General features: G+C 38.0%; 1 protein-coding gene across 3 annotated transcripts in view; it reads right to left on the bottom strand.

The window, feature by feature from the left end:
* Nucleotides 1-343: 343 nt before the first annotated feature.
* LOC128703978 (U6 small nuclear RNA (adenine-(43)-N(6))-methyltransferase) overlaps nt 344-17906 on the bottom strand; it is a 113274-nt gene continuing 95711 nt past the window's right edge. For 2 of the 3 annotated variants that reach the window (XM_070082649.1, XM_070082596.1), the window contains exons 9-11: nt 14729-14900; nt 11860-11989; nt 9255-9829 (exon numbers count right to left, since the gene is read on the bottom strand). In XM_070082649.1, coding sequence (XP_069938750.1) covers nt 9330-9829; nt 11860-11989; nt 14729-14900 — 802 coding nt within the window. In that variant the 3' untranslated portion in view covers nt 9255-9329. Of the gene's footprint in view, nt 8028-9254; nt 9830-11859; nt 11990-14728; nt 14901-17906 lie in introns of those variants that run through there. The other variant, XM_070082711.1, reaches the window with a different exon arrangement.

Raw genomic sequence — 17906 nt, 5'->3', positions numbered from 1 at the left:
TGCTGCTAATAATTTAATAATGTTTCTTCTCTTTTGTATTACCAAATGTACATCCCCCCCCCCCAAATTACTGTACATTTTATTGAAATTTTCTATACTGAATACACTTCATTATATGTTTAATTTATATATTTTTACTCCTTGTTCTTGGTTAGTTTATTTCTCAAGCATACTCTTCAATATTTAAAATGTTTAATAAGTTAATATTTTACATGACATAGTCTAAATGTGTATAGTAATTACTAAATCACATTTTGAACACTGCTGAATTATTTTTTAGTAGGAGAAAGTGGAAGGTATATATAACCGAAGTGCTTATACAGAATATACATTAATTTCTGTATGTGAGAAAAAGCCTTCTAAATATACACAGAGTGGTAAACTAAAAACACTATTTGATTTATTAGAGCAAATGGAAATTGTTTGCCCACTCAATTTTTAAGAGAGAATGAGATATAAAATATGCAGTTTTAAGTGATATATAGTATACTATACACACTTCATATATACAACCACATATATGCGAGTACATACACACAGATGCTTGCATGCATTCACATTTTCTAAGAACTTTGTTCCATAAACTTGCTATTTTAATTACATATTAGATATAACTGCAGCAGAATACTGGCTTGAGATTTAGCATGTGATGTGATGTGTTAATATTGTTTACATCATCATTCTACTGACATTCAAATGTATTATATTTCTTTGTGAAACCTTCAGATTTTTTAATGCATACTGCCAGGTAAAATATGGATGATGTACAGTATAGTTTGGTGTTTACCATTTCTGTTATAACTGATGCAAAATATGATTAATTTGGAATGTAACAATTCATAGTTCATATTAGTTTTTGAAAGTCAAAATATCAACATTGAGTACAGAAAATCTTTTACAATGTCATATAATCAAGTACAGTAGTATTAAGAATTGACTCTAGTGTCTGTTGAAGCAGTTACTCTTTTCTACTTTTAAGTTCATTTTCAAATACAGAAAATACGATGTAAAGAATTTATGGAAAGTCATTTCAGGGCATTTGATACGATTTTTAATTTAAAAAAATTGTAATGTTAAGTGTGTTATGACCATTAACTGTTTAATTTACTATTATTAATAGGTCTTACCAAGAAATGTAAAGATATTCATGTTTACGATTTTGTCCCTAGCACTGAATGTGGTACCAGTAATTTCTGGCACTGTATCATATATTGTTCACAAGGTCATAAAAATATTTTATATGAAGCATGATTTTTTGAAAATCTTCAGTTGCTTTAGTTTATATCAATTACTGTACATGACATTATTGTAGAGGTTTTACCCTGAACAAGCTTTGTCAACTCAATACAGCTTGTTTATTTAAAGTGTGAATTAACATTTGACATTTTAATATATACTTTCATTAAGAGTCTATTTTTACCTATACTTCATGTTGTTCATCTTTATTACTATATTTTGTTTTCCTAGTTGTGCCACTAGTGATCATTTTGCAGTTCCAGTAATAAAAAAGAACAAGAATACGATTCTGTATTGCACCTCCAGTAGTGCATATTGTCTTTAACATCTCTCTCTTTCAAGATTACATAGACAAGATTAATAATTGTGTTTGCAGGTTTGCAGTCTTTAAATTTTTTTACTAACAAAATTACAAGTGGTGATTTAGAAGTACATCTGGGTTATACCGGTTGATGCTTTGCTTCAGAAATGGAAAAATTGTGATACTTAACTATAGCATTTTCCAGCATTAATTTAATGTTTAGGCAAGACTGCCGCAGACCTCTGTGCATTTACATACGAATCTTATGCTTTTCTTTGTAACATATGTGTATAACTGTATAAATGCTATCAGAAGATGAGTAATTATAATATAAGGTTTTGTAGTGCTGAATCTTGGTAATTCTTATATGTAAAAATGTTTATATGTTTTATATTGTGCCAAAATGCATTTTCTTTAATACAGTGTTTTTGTTAACCTTAATGCTTTGAACTGGAGAGGATTTACTTGAAATGCATATGTTCCAATATAAAAATTGGGACATAAAGCATATCTTCATCCCACTAATTAAACCCAAGAGCTTAGAGAATCCAATTATGGTATTATACATGGAGAGAAATATGGACATGATGGAAAAAAAAAAAAGGGACAAACACAGTATAATGCAATCCTGTATTGATAATGTTTTGTTCACATAGTGAGCTTTATTAGGTGACTTGGTAAAGCCCACTACATTGACAAAACACTGTCAATAAAGGATTGCATTGCAATTTTTGTTCTACAGTTCTGTGTATGTACCTCTAAAGGCAGTGCCTTTTTCCAGTGGAATTATGGTGTGGATTTTTCTCATTAAGGTGACTAAAATAAACGATGTGTGTGTTTGCTGTGCATGGAGACCTATATATTCCTTATGTCTGCTTTGAGCCTGCCATTGTTGCCCTAAGGCGAGTAACATACTTTGATGAGCGAACAGAGTTAAAACAGGATGTTTGGTGTTGGCCCCACTGAAATCAATTTGCTGTTCTTGCATCACTCCTTTGTGGTATGGTAGTTGGTTATGTACTGATGTGTGTGCTTGCTGTCTGAGCTCTCAGTTTGAGGATTTTAGTTTGCTGTCTGCTTTGTGAATCTTAAGTCCTGTGAACTTTGAGTGGGTCTTGCTGTTGATGAGTGGGGGTTGTGCTTGGTCTGCTAATGGTTTACAGTGGGATGATGGATTGGAGGGATAAGTTTACAATTTAACTGTGAATATAATAATGATGCAAAGGAGGGGTACACACCTTTTTCATGCTGAAAGCTACCCATGTTTCTCCGAGGCCATTTGTCTCATATTGTTCCTTGCCTTGTTGGTCTTGGTGGTAGGGAGAAAACAGCAAAGTTGTTACATTCTTATTTATGATTGCAGTACTTGGGATAGATACAAGACTCATCAGAGAGGAAAAAACCTGGCCTGTTGGACCTTTTTACAAATGTTTTGTCAGCGCTGTATGACCGTTGTGGGTTTAATGCTGTTATGATTTTTTCAATACATCAGCTGCCTCCCACCAAGGCAGGGAAAAAAAAATCATATTTTTTTTTTTAACAAGTCGGCCGTCTCCCACTGAGGCAGGGTGACCCAAAAAGAAAGAAAATCCCCCAAAAGAAAATACTTTCATCATCAATCAGCTCTTTCACCTCACTCACACATAATCACTGTTTTTGCAGAGGTGCTCAGAACACAACAGCTTAGAAGCATATATGTATAAAGATGCACAACATATCCCTCCAAACTGTCAATATCCCGAACCCCTCCTTTAGAGTACAGGCATTGTACTTCCCATTTCCAGGACTCAAGTCCGGCTATATAAAAATAACCGGTTTCCCTGAATCCCTTCACTAAATATTACCCTGCTCACACTCCAACAGATTGTTATTCACACATAATCACTGTCTTTATATGTGTATGCTTCTAGACTGTTGTATTCTGAGCACCTCTGCAAAAACAGTGATAATGTGCGAGTGTGGTGAAAGTGTTGAATGATGAAAGTATTTTCTTTTTGGGGATTTTCTTTCTTTTTTGGGTCACCCTGCCTTGGTGGGAGACGGCCGACTTGTTGAAAAAAAAAAAAAAAATCACTGTCTTTGCAGAGGTGCTCAGATATGACAGTTTAGGTATCACTCCAAACAGCCAATATCCCAAACCCCTCCTTTAAAGTGCAGGTATTGTACTTCCCACCTCCAGACTCAGTCATGGTGTTTGCACTACTGAAGGTAATGTTTGCATTACTGTATTATGAGAGAGAATCTTATTACTGATTGAAATTCACGCAAGTAAGGAAGAACAATTAAACTTTTAGTTTTAAAAGTTTTTTGTCCTTAACTCCCAAAATAAGCTACCCATGGCCATGAAATAAGTATACACATTGAGAATAATAATAATATATTTTGGCACATAAGTGTAGATGCTGAAAGTGATAGGACAACTTAACAAGATATGGTCGACTGATGGTGCAACCCAAGAGTCCTATCAGAGCAGTGCTGGTCATTTCTCCATATCATATCCATGTGCTATTGAAGTCGCACTTGGAGAAATGACTAGCACTACTCTGTGAGGGCTCAGGTTGCACTGTCAGTCTACCATATATTGCTAACAATTTTTTTTATATTTTCAAATAAAATGCATTACCGTGTGAACTGAAATGATGTAATTGAGTTGTTCAACTAAGGTCTAATCCTTACAATGTGCTGGGACTCAGATTATTATAATCAAAACTAAGCACTAAACCCACAAGGGCCATACAGCTCTGCAGGGGTAGGGTGTGCTGAAGGTTCAATATGCTTAATCTGAGACTAGCATGGATGGAGAGTATAACAGAGGTAGAGTTAGTAAGGGCAGTGAGGCGCACTAAACGAAGTATAATCAAAGGTTTGTGTAATAAATCTATTGCTGTCAAAATGTCAAAAAGGAAGTCTGTGTCAAAGGTGGGGCTGTCAGTGAGGGAAGACAAAGTAATGATGTTAGAACGGTGACGATGTCGGAGGTAAATTCTGTAAGGTCACTGATAGGACAGTCCAGTGGAATATGGTAAACTGAAATTGGAACCTGACAATTAGCACAGAGCGGAACTGAGTGCCTCTCCATGAGATACCCATGAGCAAGATGTGCGTGTCGAATGTGAAAATGGGAAAGTGTAGACTCCCAACCACGACATCAACAATAAGATGATGACCAAGATCCTAAACTTGACTTAATAAGAGTATAATTTGTTATGAACTGACTCAGACCAACATTGCTGCCAATGGTTGTGAAGATGGCTCAAGATTACAGCAAAATAGTACGAGAATGGAATACCCCTATATAAAACTGGAAGGTCAAGTGCAGCTGACCACACAGTAGAGTCTGCCTGCTCACTGCACTGGGCATCAACATGACCAAGCACCCAGCAGAAAACGATTTCTTTGTTTTTACTAGAAATGCGACACAACCAAAGTTGTATATGTAAAACTAAGGGATGAGGCAAATTAAATTTTTTGATAGCCTGCAAACCACTAAAGGATTCTGAGACTACCACAAATGTTGAGGTAGGCATGGACGCACTACAGATAACTGCTATAAGAATTGTATAAGGTTCAGCTCTGAAAATGCTAGGTACTAATAAATGACCTCGCACAACACTGTCCAGGAATACTACTGTAAACGCGACACCATCAGAGGATTTAGAACCATCAGTGTAAACTGCAACAGCACGAGAATGAGACTGGAAGTGGTTAAGAAAAAGGGAGCGATAAGCGACTACGTACATATTTGAGTTCTTGCACACAGAAGTGGGGAAGAACAGATTCAAACTGTTTGGAACCTCCTAAGGGAAAAGAGAAAAGTTAGATGCTAGACAAACATATAAAGGGGACACAACTGAAGAGAAGTCAAGAAAGAGTGAAGACAAAGAGAAAAGGGCCAGAGTAAATGGGCGGTGAACAAATAATGGACCTCTACTAATGTCAATTACTATAATAATCATGGGGGAGCACTAAACTTGTAGGATTATACAGCGCATGTGTGGAAGGGGGGGCAGATGGAAGGTATTCAGGTTCAATTCAGGAAACTGGAGCACAGATCCAATTCCCTAGATCAAGAGCCCCTCACCAGCATCAAGGAACCTCCCTTGAGGGGACTACTAATGTCCATTACTATCTTGAAAGTAGATGGACGAGTCATGAGAGCAGACAAAATAACGGAGGCAACGGGCATCACATTGATCGTTCAAGGATGGATCATTCGCCTCTGCACATAAGCTCTCGACAGGGGTAAAGCAAAAAGCACCTATACAAGCATAAACCCTGATGATGGACAGGACTAAGTTTAGAGAGAGTTGCAAGAGAGGCTGCAGAATATATCTGGTCACCATAGTCCAGGTTTGATAAAATTAGGGCTGAATGCAATCGAAGGAGAGTTCAGCGAACTGCCCCCCACTAAAGATGAGCGAGGGTTTTAAGGGGGTTCAGCCGGCTATGGCAAGTTGCTTTCAAGAAGGTAATGTGCGGTTTCCGGGACAGTGATTAAACAGAAGGCCAAGAAATTTGATCGTATCACATTCAGGTATATGAGAGCCATACAGGGACAATGAAGTATCAAAGGCAACAGAACATTTGGTGAAAATAATTTGGTGCTTTTGGAAGATTCTAAAGAGAAGTTGCAAAGGTCAGTGGATGAGTTTGGGAGGGTGTGTAAAGGAAGAAAGTTGAAAGTGAGCACAGATAAGAGTAAGGTGATCAGGGTATCAAACAAGTCAGATAATTAAAAACTGGATGTCACATTGGAGCAAGGGAGTATGGAAGTGAATGTATTCAGATATCCGGGAGTAGACTTGTCAGCAGGTGGGTTTATGAAGGACGAGGTTAACCACAGAAATGATGAAGGAAAAAAGGTGAGTGGTGCATTGAAGTATCTGTGGAGACAAAAAAACATTATCCATAGGGGCAAAGAAGAGAATGTACGAGAGTACAGTGGTACTCTTACATGGGTGTGAAGCATGGGTTGTAAATGCTGCAGCAAGGAGGAGGCTGGAGGCATTGGAGATGTCATGTCTAAGGGCAATGCGTGGTATAAATATTATGCAGGGAATTCGTAGCATGGTAATTAGGAGGTGTGGAGTTACTAAAAGTATTATTCAGAGGGCTGAAGAGAGGTTGTTGAGGTAGTTTGGTCATTTAGAGAGGATGGAGCAAAATAGGATGACTTGGACTGTGTATAACTCTGTAGTGGAGGGAAAGAAGGGTAAGGGTCATCCTAGAAAAGGATGAAAGGAGGGGGTAAAAGGTTTTGTGTGAGAGGGGCTTGGACATGCAGTAGGATGTGTGAGCATGTTAGATAGGAGTGAATGGAGACAAATGGCTTTTAGGACCTGATGAGCTGTTGGAGTGTGAGCAGGGTAATATTTTGTGAAGGGATTCAGGAAACCGGTTAGCCAGACTTGAGTCCTGGAAATGGAAGTACAATGCCTGCATTTTAAGGAAGGGTTTAGGATACTGGCAATTCGGAGGGACGTCTAAACTGTCATATCTGAGCGCCTCTGCAAAGAGTGATTATGTACGAGTGATGGTGAAAGTGTTGAATGATGATGAAAGTTTTTTCTTTCTTTTCCTGCTTCGGTGGGAAACGAATGATGTGTTAAAAAATATATATATATACTTCTTTCTTTCTTTCAATACACTGGCCGTATCCCACCGAGGCGGGGTGGCCCACCGAGGCGGGGTGACCCAAAAGGAAAAACGAAAGTTTCTCCTTTTGCATTTAGTAATATATACAGGAGAAGGGATTACTAGCCCCTTGCTCCTGGCATTTTAGTCGCCTCTTACAACACGCATGGCTTACGGAGGAAAAATTCTGTTCCACTTCCCCATGGAGATAAGAGGAAATAAACAAGAACAACAACTAGTAAGAAAATAGAAGAAAACCCAGAAGGGTGTGTGTATATATATATATATGCTTGTATACATATATGTGTAGTGTGACCTAAGTGTAAGAAGTAGCAAGACATACCTGAAATCTTGCATGTTTAGGAGACAGAAAAAAGACACCAGCAATCCTACCATCATGTAAAACAATTACAGGTTTCTGTTTTACACTCACTTGGCAGGACAGTAGTACCTCCCTGGGTGGTTGCTGTCTACCAACCTACCTAAATTAATACTAATATTATTATTATTATTAATATTATTATCTTCATTCACTCTAAAAATGGTGTGTTGCTGTTTGTTTATTCTGAACTAACTTGTACAACTTGTACACAATGTAAGAGTATTTGTATTGTGAGGTAATTATTATTAAAATAAAAAAATATTGAGGTAAATGTTTTACAAACTCTTACAAATGGACATGAATGAACTAAAAGTAGACACATATTAATACGCATTTATTTCGCCTGACCAAGTGATCATCCACTACCTGTTCAGTTTGTGTTCTTACATTGTCTCAATTCTGTATCTCCTTCTCTCTCTCGTTTACTCTTTCGTTAACTAGTTGGCTCTCATTGACGATGGCGTCTAAGGTTAGCTGTAATAAAAAGAGAAGTCGTAAGACTTGCTTTAAGTGCCAAGTTAGAGGATGATGGTGTGCCATTCTGATTTTATTCAATAAACACCCTGCCACTCACCTCTCACACATTAATATTAATATTTTAAGGTAAGTAATAAGTGTACTCTGTGTGTATCTTACCTTTTATTGTGTTTTTAATGCCTATTTCTATTGCTAACTTAATATAAGTTAGTGTAAACTTGTTATCTGGCATTTATTGCATATTTTATATGCTCTGATAATAATACTTGTGGAGCTGGGTGGAGGGACAACATTACGTTTTCTTTGTTCAGCCATCAGAGAAAATGTGTATGAATCTGCGATTGGCCCAGCCACTCCCCCACTCCGCTTTTGTTTACAATTTTCGGCATGAATTATTCATTACTTCTACCTTCGTTTATGATGGCATCTAAAGGTAGTTGTTAGAAATGATTAAATTCAGTGAACAAGGCATGTCGATGTTAATATTATGGCTCTGGGCCACAGTGTAGGTAGCCGGTAGGTGTAGCCCAGGCTACACCTACCGGCTACCTACACTGACTTTATACAAATAAATACTACTCACCTCTCTTCCTATATTAAGACTACACATATTTTAAGGTAAATAATGAGTGTACTGTATGTGCATTTTACCTCTCTGGGATGTTTTAAATATCGTATATTAAGTATGAGACGGGGAGCCAGTGCTACCTACACCTGGGCTACCTGCACCTGACTTCCTACAAATAAGTACTACTCACCTCTCTCCCTACATTAAGATTACAAATACTTTAAGATAAGTACTGAATTTACTGTGACTGTATTTTACTTTGTGTGTTTTTAATGCCTAGTTCTATTACTAACTTAATATAATTTAGTGTAAACTTGTTGTCTGGCATTTATATGCATTTATAAGTGGAAAAAAAAATGGAGTTCTGCCTTCCGGCGATGTCTGCTTTCCGGCGACAGCCTGGAACCTAACCCGCCGTATAAGTGGGGCCCTACTGTACATTGTATTCTGAGCACCTCTGCAAAAACAGTGATAATGTGTGAGTTTGGTGAAAGTGTTGAATGATGATGAAAGTATTTTCTTTTTGGGGATTTTCTTTCTTTTTTGGGTCACCCTGCCTCGGTGGGAGATGGCCGACTTGTTGAAAAAAAAAAAAAATATTTACACGCACCCACACACACATGCCCACCAAAAATATTAAGGTAATAAGAAGAAGCTTATATTTAAAAATGTAATTTAAAAGTCTTAACTTTCAGTATGAACATGCTGTAGTTTGTTTTTAAATTAATCAATCACACAGTTGGCTTGGCAAGTTGATTTCTCATAAACTGAAGAAGCTGATTAAGACCATCCTTACCAGATGACCCACCTAGATAAAAGGCTTCTAGACTGATGAGTGCCCCTGACTGTTTCACTTGCAAGTTACATCTTAAAATGCTCTCCAATCTTTCCTGTTTACCTTTATTTAAATTCTGCAGCTTGTCTTTTCCTTGGGTTAATTTCAAATTTTCTTGCTTAGAGTGATTCTGAGGGATTTCCTTTACAGATATACTATGTGGGCTACCCAGATGGCTGCTGGTAAGGGAACAATCTAATGAAGACTGGTTTTTGGGTATAGCCTCACTACATCTATTTGTTTTAAAATCACGGTCAGTACAAATGTTGACTTTCATCATCATCTCTCCATCATGATCACCACAGGTTTCTGCCCCTGCCTCTCTTTTTCTTTTAGATGATCTACCATTTCCATTTTCTATAATTTCTGAATTATTTCCATCTATGTTCATATTACCTGTAAATAAAAGAAATATTAAGTACAGCATATCAAAAACAAACAAAAACACACAGACAAAATAAGCGAGTACACACATATACATGCACACATGCACCCCCCCCCCCCCCCCCCCCCGCAATCAGGACCCTGTACACCGTGTATGTCAGGCCTACATTGGAGTATGCAGCACCAGTTTGGAACCCACACTTAGCCAAGCATGTAAGGAAATTAGAGAAAGTGCAAAGGTTTGTAACAAGACTAGTCCCAGAGCTAAGGGGAATGTCCTATGAGGAGAGGTTAAGGGAAATCGACCCGACAACACTTGAGGACAGGAGAGATAGGGGGGATATGATAACAACATATAAAATACTGAGAGGAATTGACAAGGTGGAGAGACAGGGTGTTCCAGAAATGGGACAGTCTGGAATAGTCTGGGACGTGATGTAGTGGAGGCAGGATCCATACATAGCTTTAAAAAGAGGTATGATTAAGCTCATGGAGCAGGAAGAGTGACATAGTAACAATCAGTGAAGAGGTGGGGCCAAGAGCTGTGACTCGACCCCTGCAACCAAAACTAGGTGAGTACACACACACTGTATTGGTTTCATACATGACAACAGAACAGCTTCGGGAAAGGAAAATCCTGCATCACAAACCTACTTGAGTTCTATGACAAGGTAACAAGTAAGACAGGGGAGAGAGAGAGAGAAGGATGGGCAGATTGCACCTTTTTGGACTGTAAGAAGGCTTTTGATACAATACCACACAAGAGACTGGTTCAAAAACTAGAGGAGCAGGCAGGGAAAGTACTGCAATGAATCAGGGAATACTTGACAGGAAGGAAACAACAAGTGTTGGTACGTGATGAGGTGTCAGAGTGCGCGCCTGTGTGGGGAGACATTCAGGAAGGAGAACACATGTACAATTCCTTGGGTCAAAAGCCCCTCACTGGCTTCAAGGAACCTCCCATCCATATAGCCAAAATACCAATCCTGATTTCTGGTGAATTTCTTTCTGTCTGCTTTAGTCACATCCCTAAATTACTTCATCATTCTTCATATCTTCTTCAAACTCTTACACTTGATTTTTTCAATATTTTAATTAGAAGAAATCAACTCACTGCTGCAAGTACTAACTCCTCACACCTTACAAAAAGTCAACTCACTGTTGCTAGTACTAACTCCTCACACCTTACATAAAGTCAACTCACTGTTGCTAGTACTAACTCCTCACACCTTACATAAAGTCAACTCAATGATGCTAGTACTAACTTCTCCCTCACACCTTACATTAAGTCAACTCAATGATGCTAGTACTAACTTCTCCCTCACACCTTACATTAAGTCAACTCACTGATGCTAGTACTAACTCCTCCCTCACACCTTACATAAAGCCAACTCACTGATGCTTACATAAAATCAACTCAATGATGCTAGTACTAACTCCTCCCTCACACCTTACATAAAGTCAACTCACTGATGCTAGTACTAACTCCTCCCACACACCTTACATAAAGTCAACTCAATGATGCTAGTACTAACTCCTCACACCTTACATAAAGTCAACTCACTGATGCTAGTACTAACTCCTCCCTCACACCTTACATAAAGTCAACTCACTGATGCTAGTACTAACTCCTCACACCTTACATAAAGTCAACTCACTGATGCTAGTACTAACTCTTCCCTCACACCTTACATAAAGTCAACTCACTGATGCTAGTACTAACTCCTCACACCTTACATAAAGTCAACTCACTGATGCTAGTACTAACTCCTCCCTCACACCTTACATAAAGTCAACTCACTGATGCTAGTACTAACTCCTCACACCTTACATAAAGTCAACTCACTGATGCTAGTACTAACTCCTCCCTCACACCTTACATAAAGTCAACTCACTGATGCTAGTACTAACTCCTCCCTCACACCTTACATAAAGTCAACTCACTGATGCTAGTACTAACTCCTCCCACACACCTTACATAAAGTCAACTCACCATTGCTTGCACCAACTCCTCCCTCACACCTTACATAAAGTCAACTCACCATTGCTTGCACCAACTCCTCTCCTCATATTTTGCCTCTCCTTTCTTCTCTGATGCAGCCAGGTAGCTTTAAAGGCCTTTACATTGACACTTATAAAATATTTACTGCTTTTTAAAACTTGCACTTTTACCTAAAAAATCAGAAAAGTATTAATTATTGCAAATATAAAATAATATAATAAAAGCCACAATACCGTAAAGTGACTGGAACAATTTATAAACCCATAAACTGGAAATAAAAATTGGATGACATTTCAATTTGTTCTGAACCATCATCAATTCACAATTAAAAAAAAAAAAAGTATAAAATGAGACTAAAGAGAAGTCAGATTAGAGCATTTGCCAGCATACCAGGAAAGGTAAGCATTTACATCAACTAAGTCAGGCCTAAAGTTCTTGTTAGAAATCTTGTGTACAGGCCTCCCTCTTCATACATTCAGATGTTGTACAATGAAGTTGTAACATTATGCAAAGAACTTTTTAATAGGAGTTTCAACTCTCGAAAAGAAAACCAGCATTTCAGCAAATATAATAACCTTTAGCCCTTTAAAGAACAAAAAGGCACAATTCTGTGACTGGAACAATACACAGATAACCCGCATACAGGAGAGAGAAGCTTACAACAATGTCTCGGTCTGACTTGGACCATCTACAAACACAAGAGTGAGGGAGCCAGTATACAGGAAATCCTCACTTAACCCCTTGACTGTCGCAACCCCTAATCCTGAGGTGTCTCCTGGTGTCGCAAAATTTAAAAAAAAAAAATAATTTTTCTTATGAAATGATAGAGAATCTTTTCCCGATTGTAATGACACCAAAAAAACGAAATTTGATGGGAAACTGACGGAAATATGCTCTCGCGAAGTTAGCAACCTCGGTGATATTTACAAATCGGCGATTTCGCCCACTTTGAGCCCTATTTTCGGCTAATTACGTTGTTCCAGTCGACCAAACTCATAGCTATTTCTTTGGAACTCCATTTTTTCTATTGCTTGAGTACAAGAAACTGCCCATTTATCGATTTCAACTACCCAATAATGTGGTCAGAAATTTGCAATTTGGCCAATTTCACGAAAATTTAAAAATATGACAATTTCAAAATAAGGTCCAGAATGAACAATGCAGACATTCCTGGCCCTAAAATAACATTTTCTTTGTTCATCAGTCATGTCTCTAGGCCCCTCTGATATTACTCTTGCTTTCTATTTTGAATTTTTATTCAAACAAAAAATAGAAGACTTTCTATTATGCAGACTACTGCAATACTGTAATAATTGTATAAATAACATCAACCCATTCATGACTGCATATTAGAATGGCTAGTTGGACATTTATTGGACAATGACATCATTTGTTTACTTTTGAACATTGGCAAAAATCAAACATTTTCCCTACTTTGAGCTCCATTTCCAGGTTCTATAATATGTTTTCCATTCTATCAAATGAGACCAAGAAAACGAGAATACAACCATAAATACTATACGAAAATAGACCACTTTAATTAAAAAAAACGGTCGGAGTTTTTTTTTCTCATTATGCACTACGTGCTCCAGGATTTTTTTTATATGGTGCACACTGACCACACAGACCCATTCTCTCACATGTGGGCCTACCAGCTTTCTCCTGCTTGATTTGAAGCCGCTAGAATTTATGAGTATATATACGTCAAACACGGTACCTCGTAAGACATATATATACGGCCGCGACAGTCAAAGGGTTAATTAATGTCGTTTCATTTGAAGTTTCATTATAACGGAGATCAGAAGCAGGTGCGGGGTTTCTAAAAGTATTATCGAGTGGTTCGAACATTTAGAGAGGATGGAACAAAACAGAATGACTTGGAGAGCATATAAAATCTGTAGTGGAAGGAAGGTGGGGTAGGGGTTGTCCTAGGAAAGGCTGGAGGGAGAGGGTAGAGGAAGTTTTGCGTGCAAGGGGCTTGGACTTCCAACAAGCGTGCAAAAGCATGTTAGATAGGAGCAAGTGGAGACAAATGGTTTTAAAGACTTGACGTGCTGTTGGAGTGTGAGCTAAGTAACATTTATGAAGGGATTCAGGGAAACCAGTTAGCCAGACTTGAGTTCTGGAGGTGGAAAGTATAGTGCCTGCACTCTGAAGGAGGGGTGTTTGATATGTTGTAGCTTCTTAACAATAGTGTAGGCACACCTCTGGCAAGACAGTGATGGTGTGAATGATAATAAGTGTTTCTTCTTTTCTGGGGTCACCCTGCCTTGGTGGGAAACAGCCAATGTGTTAATAAAATTTTTTTTTTTTTTTAACACCTACCTAGTCAGGGTGTTCTCCAATGCATTAATATTCATTCTGTAGTAAAGGACCAGAACTGAGCTGCACAATCTAAGTGAGCTTTCTATTGATGAATGGAGCTGTATAAAAACTGTTGGACTCCTGCTACTTATACCTCTTGAGGTAAAACAAGCAATCTGTTAATCTGATTATACACACATTGACACTGCTGCCTTGGCTTCATGAAGATTTCTGCTTACCAAGACACCCAAGTCTTTTTTCACATTTTGTATAATGAAGCTCTACATCACGTAGCTTATAGGCATAAATGTTACTGACACAATAATTGCAATGTTGTAAAACATAATGATGCCTTATGTAAGAAAGAGAGAAACATAAAAAAGGAGCACTTTTGTTTATTAAAAAATGAATGTTCTATTCACATTAGAGGTATGCTCAGTGATACCAATGCAGTTTTGTCTACATCACACTGAATAATGCAATCCTAGTTTTCATATTTCTTCCTGAACATAATTTTGTTATGCCTCTGACTAAAATCAAGTAGATATGTACAGCAAATTATTTTGAAAAGTGAAGGTCAAACAAAATGTTGGAGTTGAACCCACCTTGAGATGATGGAGCCACTTGTTAATCATGTTCCAAGCTGACGGTACAGAGTACACACTCATCAGACTTCTTGGCATCATCAGGATAAGTGGTTTATTTGTTGCCATGTCTTTTTTACTTTTCACTTGGTTTAATTTTAAAGAAGGATCAAAGGTCCAGGCTACACCCCACCTGCATTATACAACATATTTATAGCACACTATATAATCATAATTTCAAAATTAATAAATGGGCGAAGGGCTTGGAGTTCTAGCAAGTATGTGTGAGCATGACTGATACAAGTGAACAGAGATGAATAGTTTTTTGGGATCTGATGAGCTGTTGGAGTGTGAGCAGGGTAATATTTTGTGAAGAGATTCAGGGAAACCAGTTAAACAGACTTGAGTCCTGGAAATGGGAAGTACATACAATGCCTGCACTCTAAAGGGGGGGTTTGGGATATTTGCAGTTTGGAGAGACATCTAAACTGTTGTATCTGAGTGCTTCTGCAAAAACAGTGATTATGTATGAGTTATGATGAAAGTGTTGAATGATGATTAAAGTTATTTTTTCTTTCTTTTGGGATCACCCTGCCTCAGGGGGAAGTGCCTGCACTCTGAAGGAGGGGTGTTAATGTTGCAGTTTAAAAACTGTAGTGTAAAGCACCCTTCTGACAAGACAGTGATGGAGTGAATGATGGTGAAAGTTTTTCTTTTTCGGGCCACCCTGCCTTGGTGGGAATCGGCCAGTGTGATAATAAAAAATAAAAAATCTGACATTTTTCATTATTCAGTTTTTTTTAATACACCGGCCATCTCCCACCACGGCAGGGTGACATAAAAAAGAAAAATACTTCACTATCATTCACACATAATAACTGTCTTTCAGAGGCGCACAGATTAATATGGCAGTTCAAATGTCACTCCAAACAGCAAATATCCCAAAACCTTCCATTAAAGTGCAGGCATTGTACTTCCCACCTTTAGGACTCAAGTCTGGCTAACCGGCTTCCCTGAATCCCTTTACTGTGCTCACACTCCAACAACTCGTCAAGTCCCAAAAACCATTCATCTCCTTTCACTCCTATTTAACAAACTCACACATGCCTGCTGTGAGCTGTTTCTGGTAAACAGCTGTTTGTATAAAGGCAAATTTTATCAATTGTGTTATATAATATTTTTATTTTTATACAGAGGAAACTCGATACTCGAACAACTCCCTACTCAAACAAAGCTCAGCACTCAACCAAACAAACATGACCTGCCAGAACTTCAGTGTAAACTATTTTATGTTTCTTTGCATTTTTTGGTGTTGTTTTTATATTATTTGTATAAACAAGTCACCATGAGGCCTACGAAGATTAGTGATAACAGCCAACCAAAACGAAAATTGGTTGGGAAGAATTTGTTTGATACTCAAACAGATTGGCACTCAAACAGCCTTCTGGAATGAATTAAGTTCGAGTACCAAGGTTCCACTGTATTATTAACACACCGGCCTTTTCCCTGCCTGGATGGGAAATGGCAAATGTGTTAATAACATAAGCAATAAAAATATTAAATAACATAATTCATAAAATTGGCCTTTATACAAATAGTTTACCTGAAACAGCTATGAAAGCACCACACATATACCAACATGAATAAAAGCACACGAGAAACACTAACCATCAATCACCTGACTGTTGGCATGATGACTTACGGGGCAGTGTGGTGAAATTGGGAAATACTAAAAGGGGTAGCCAAATTTTTTTTCTTTTTTAACAAGTCGGCCATCTACCAACGAGGCAGGGTGACCCAAAAAGAAAGAAGATTCCCAAAATGAAAATACTTTCATCATCATTCAACACTTTCACCTCACTCACACATAATCACTGTTTTTGCAGAGGTGCTCAGAATACAACAGTTTAGAAGTCTCTTTCTTCTTTCAATACACCGGTTGTATCCCACCGAGGCGGGGTGGCCCAAAAGGAAAAACGAAAGTTTCTCCTTTTACATTTAGTAATATATACAGGAGAAGGGGTTACTAGCCCCTTTCTTCCGGTATTTTAGTCGCCTCTTACAACACACATGGCTTACGGAGGAAGAATTCTGTTCCACTTCCCCATGGAGGTAAGAGGAAATAAACAAGAACAAGAGCTAGAAAGAAAATAGAACAAAACCCAGAGGGGTGTGCATATATATGTTTGTACATGTATGTGTAGTGTGACCTAAGTGTAAGTAAAAGTAGCAAGATGTACCTGAAATCTTGCATGTGTATGAGACAGAATAAAAAAAGACACCAGCAATCCTACCATTGTGCAAAACAATTACAGGCTTCCATTTTACACTCACTTGGGCAGCTGCTGTCTACCAACCTACTACCTAGGAGTTTAGAAGTTTTTTTTTTTTTTTTTTTAACAAGTTGGCCGTCTCCCACCGAGGCAGGGTGACCCAAAAAGAAAGAAAATCCCCAAAAAGAAAATACTTTCATCATCATTCAACACTTTCACCTCACTCACACATAATCACTGTTTTTGCAGAGATGCTCAAAACACAACAGCTTAGAAGCATATACAGTGGTCCCTCGTTTTTCTTAATTAATCCATTCTTGGAGCCGTTACTATAAACGAAATTTACGATTTGCGAATAAATTTTCCCCATAAGAAATAATGTAAATACAATTAATCCGTTCCTGACACCCAGAAGTATTAAAACAAAAATTTTTTTTACATGAAATATACTTGTAGTACATAAACAATACAATGGGAAATGATGAATGAAACATTAACAGCATAACACTTACCTTTATTGGAGATTCTTCTTAGTGTGTGGGAGACTGGAGGAGGAGAGAGATTGGATTGTTTACAGTTTGGAAGGGGAATCCCCTTCCAGCAACACCACAGGTACCAATTGCTTCTCTGGGGTTGCTTCTCTTCTCTGTTTCTTAATGCCACTTGGACCACCTTGAGAGTCACTCTAGTCCTGTCTTGCAAAGTAACTGTGGAGAGAGCTCTGTTTCTGGCGTCTCTTTAACACTTCCCTAAAATGGCCCAAGACTTTGTCACTGTACATATTTCTCACCTTCTTTACCAGAGGCTTGGCACTAGGAGCTTTCTTTGGAGCCATGGTAGCTTATTTAGTACTTGCAAGCACTAAAATGAGTGGAATATTAGGAAATATTTCGTAGGAGGACTTGAGGGGACCTTCATTCACTGGT

The sequence above is a fragment of the Cherax quadricarinatus genome, chromosome 1, assembly GCF_038502225.1.
Source record: "Cherax quadricarinatus isolate ZL_2023a chromosome 1, ASM3850222v1, whole genome shotgun sequence".
Taxonomy (NCBI): Eukaryota; Metazoa; Arthropoda; class Malacostraca; order Decapoda; family Parastacidae; genus Cherax; species Cherax quadricarinatus.
This window is presented reverse-complemented; position numbering and strand designations above follow the sequence as displayed.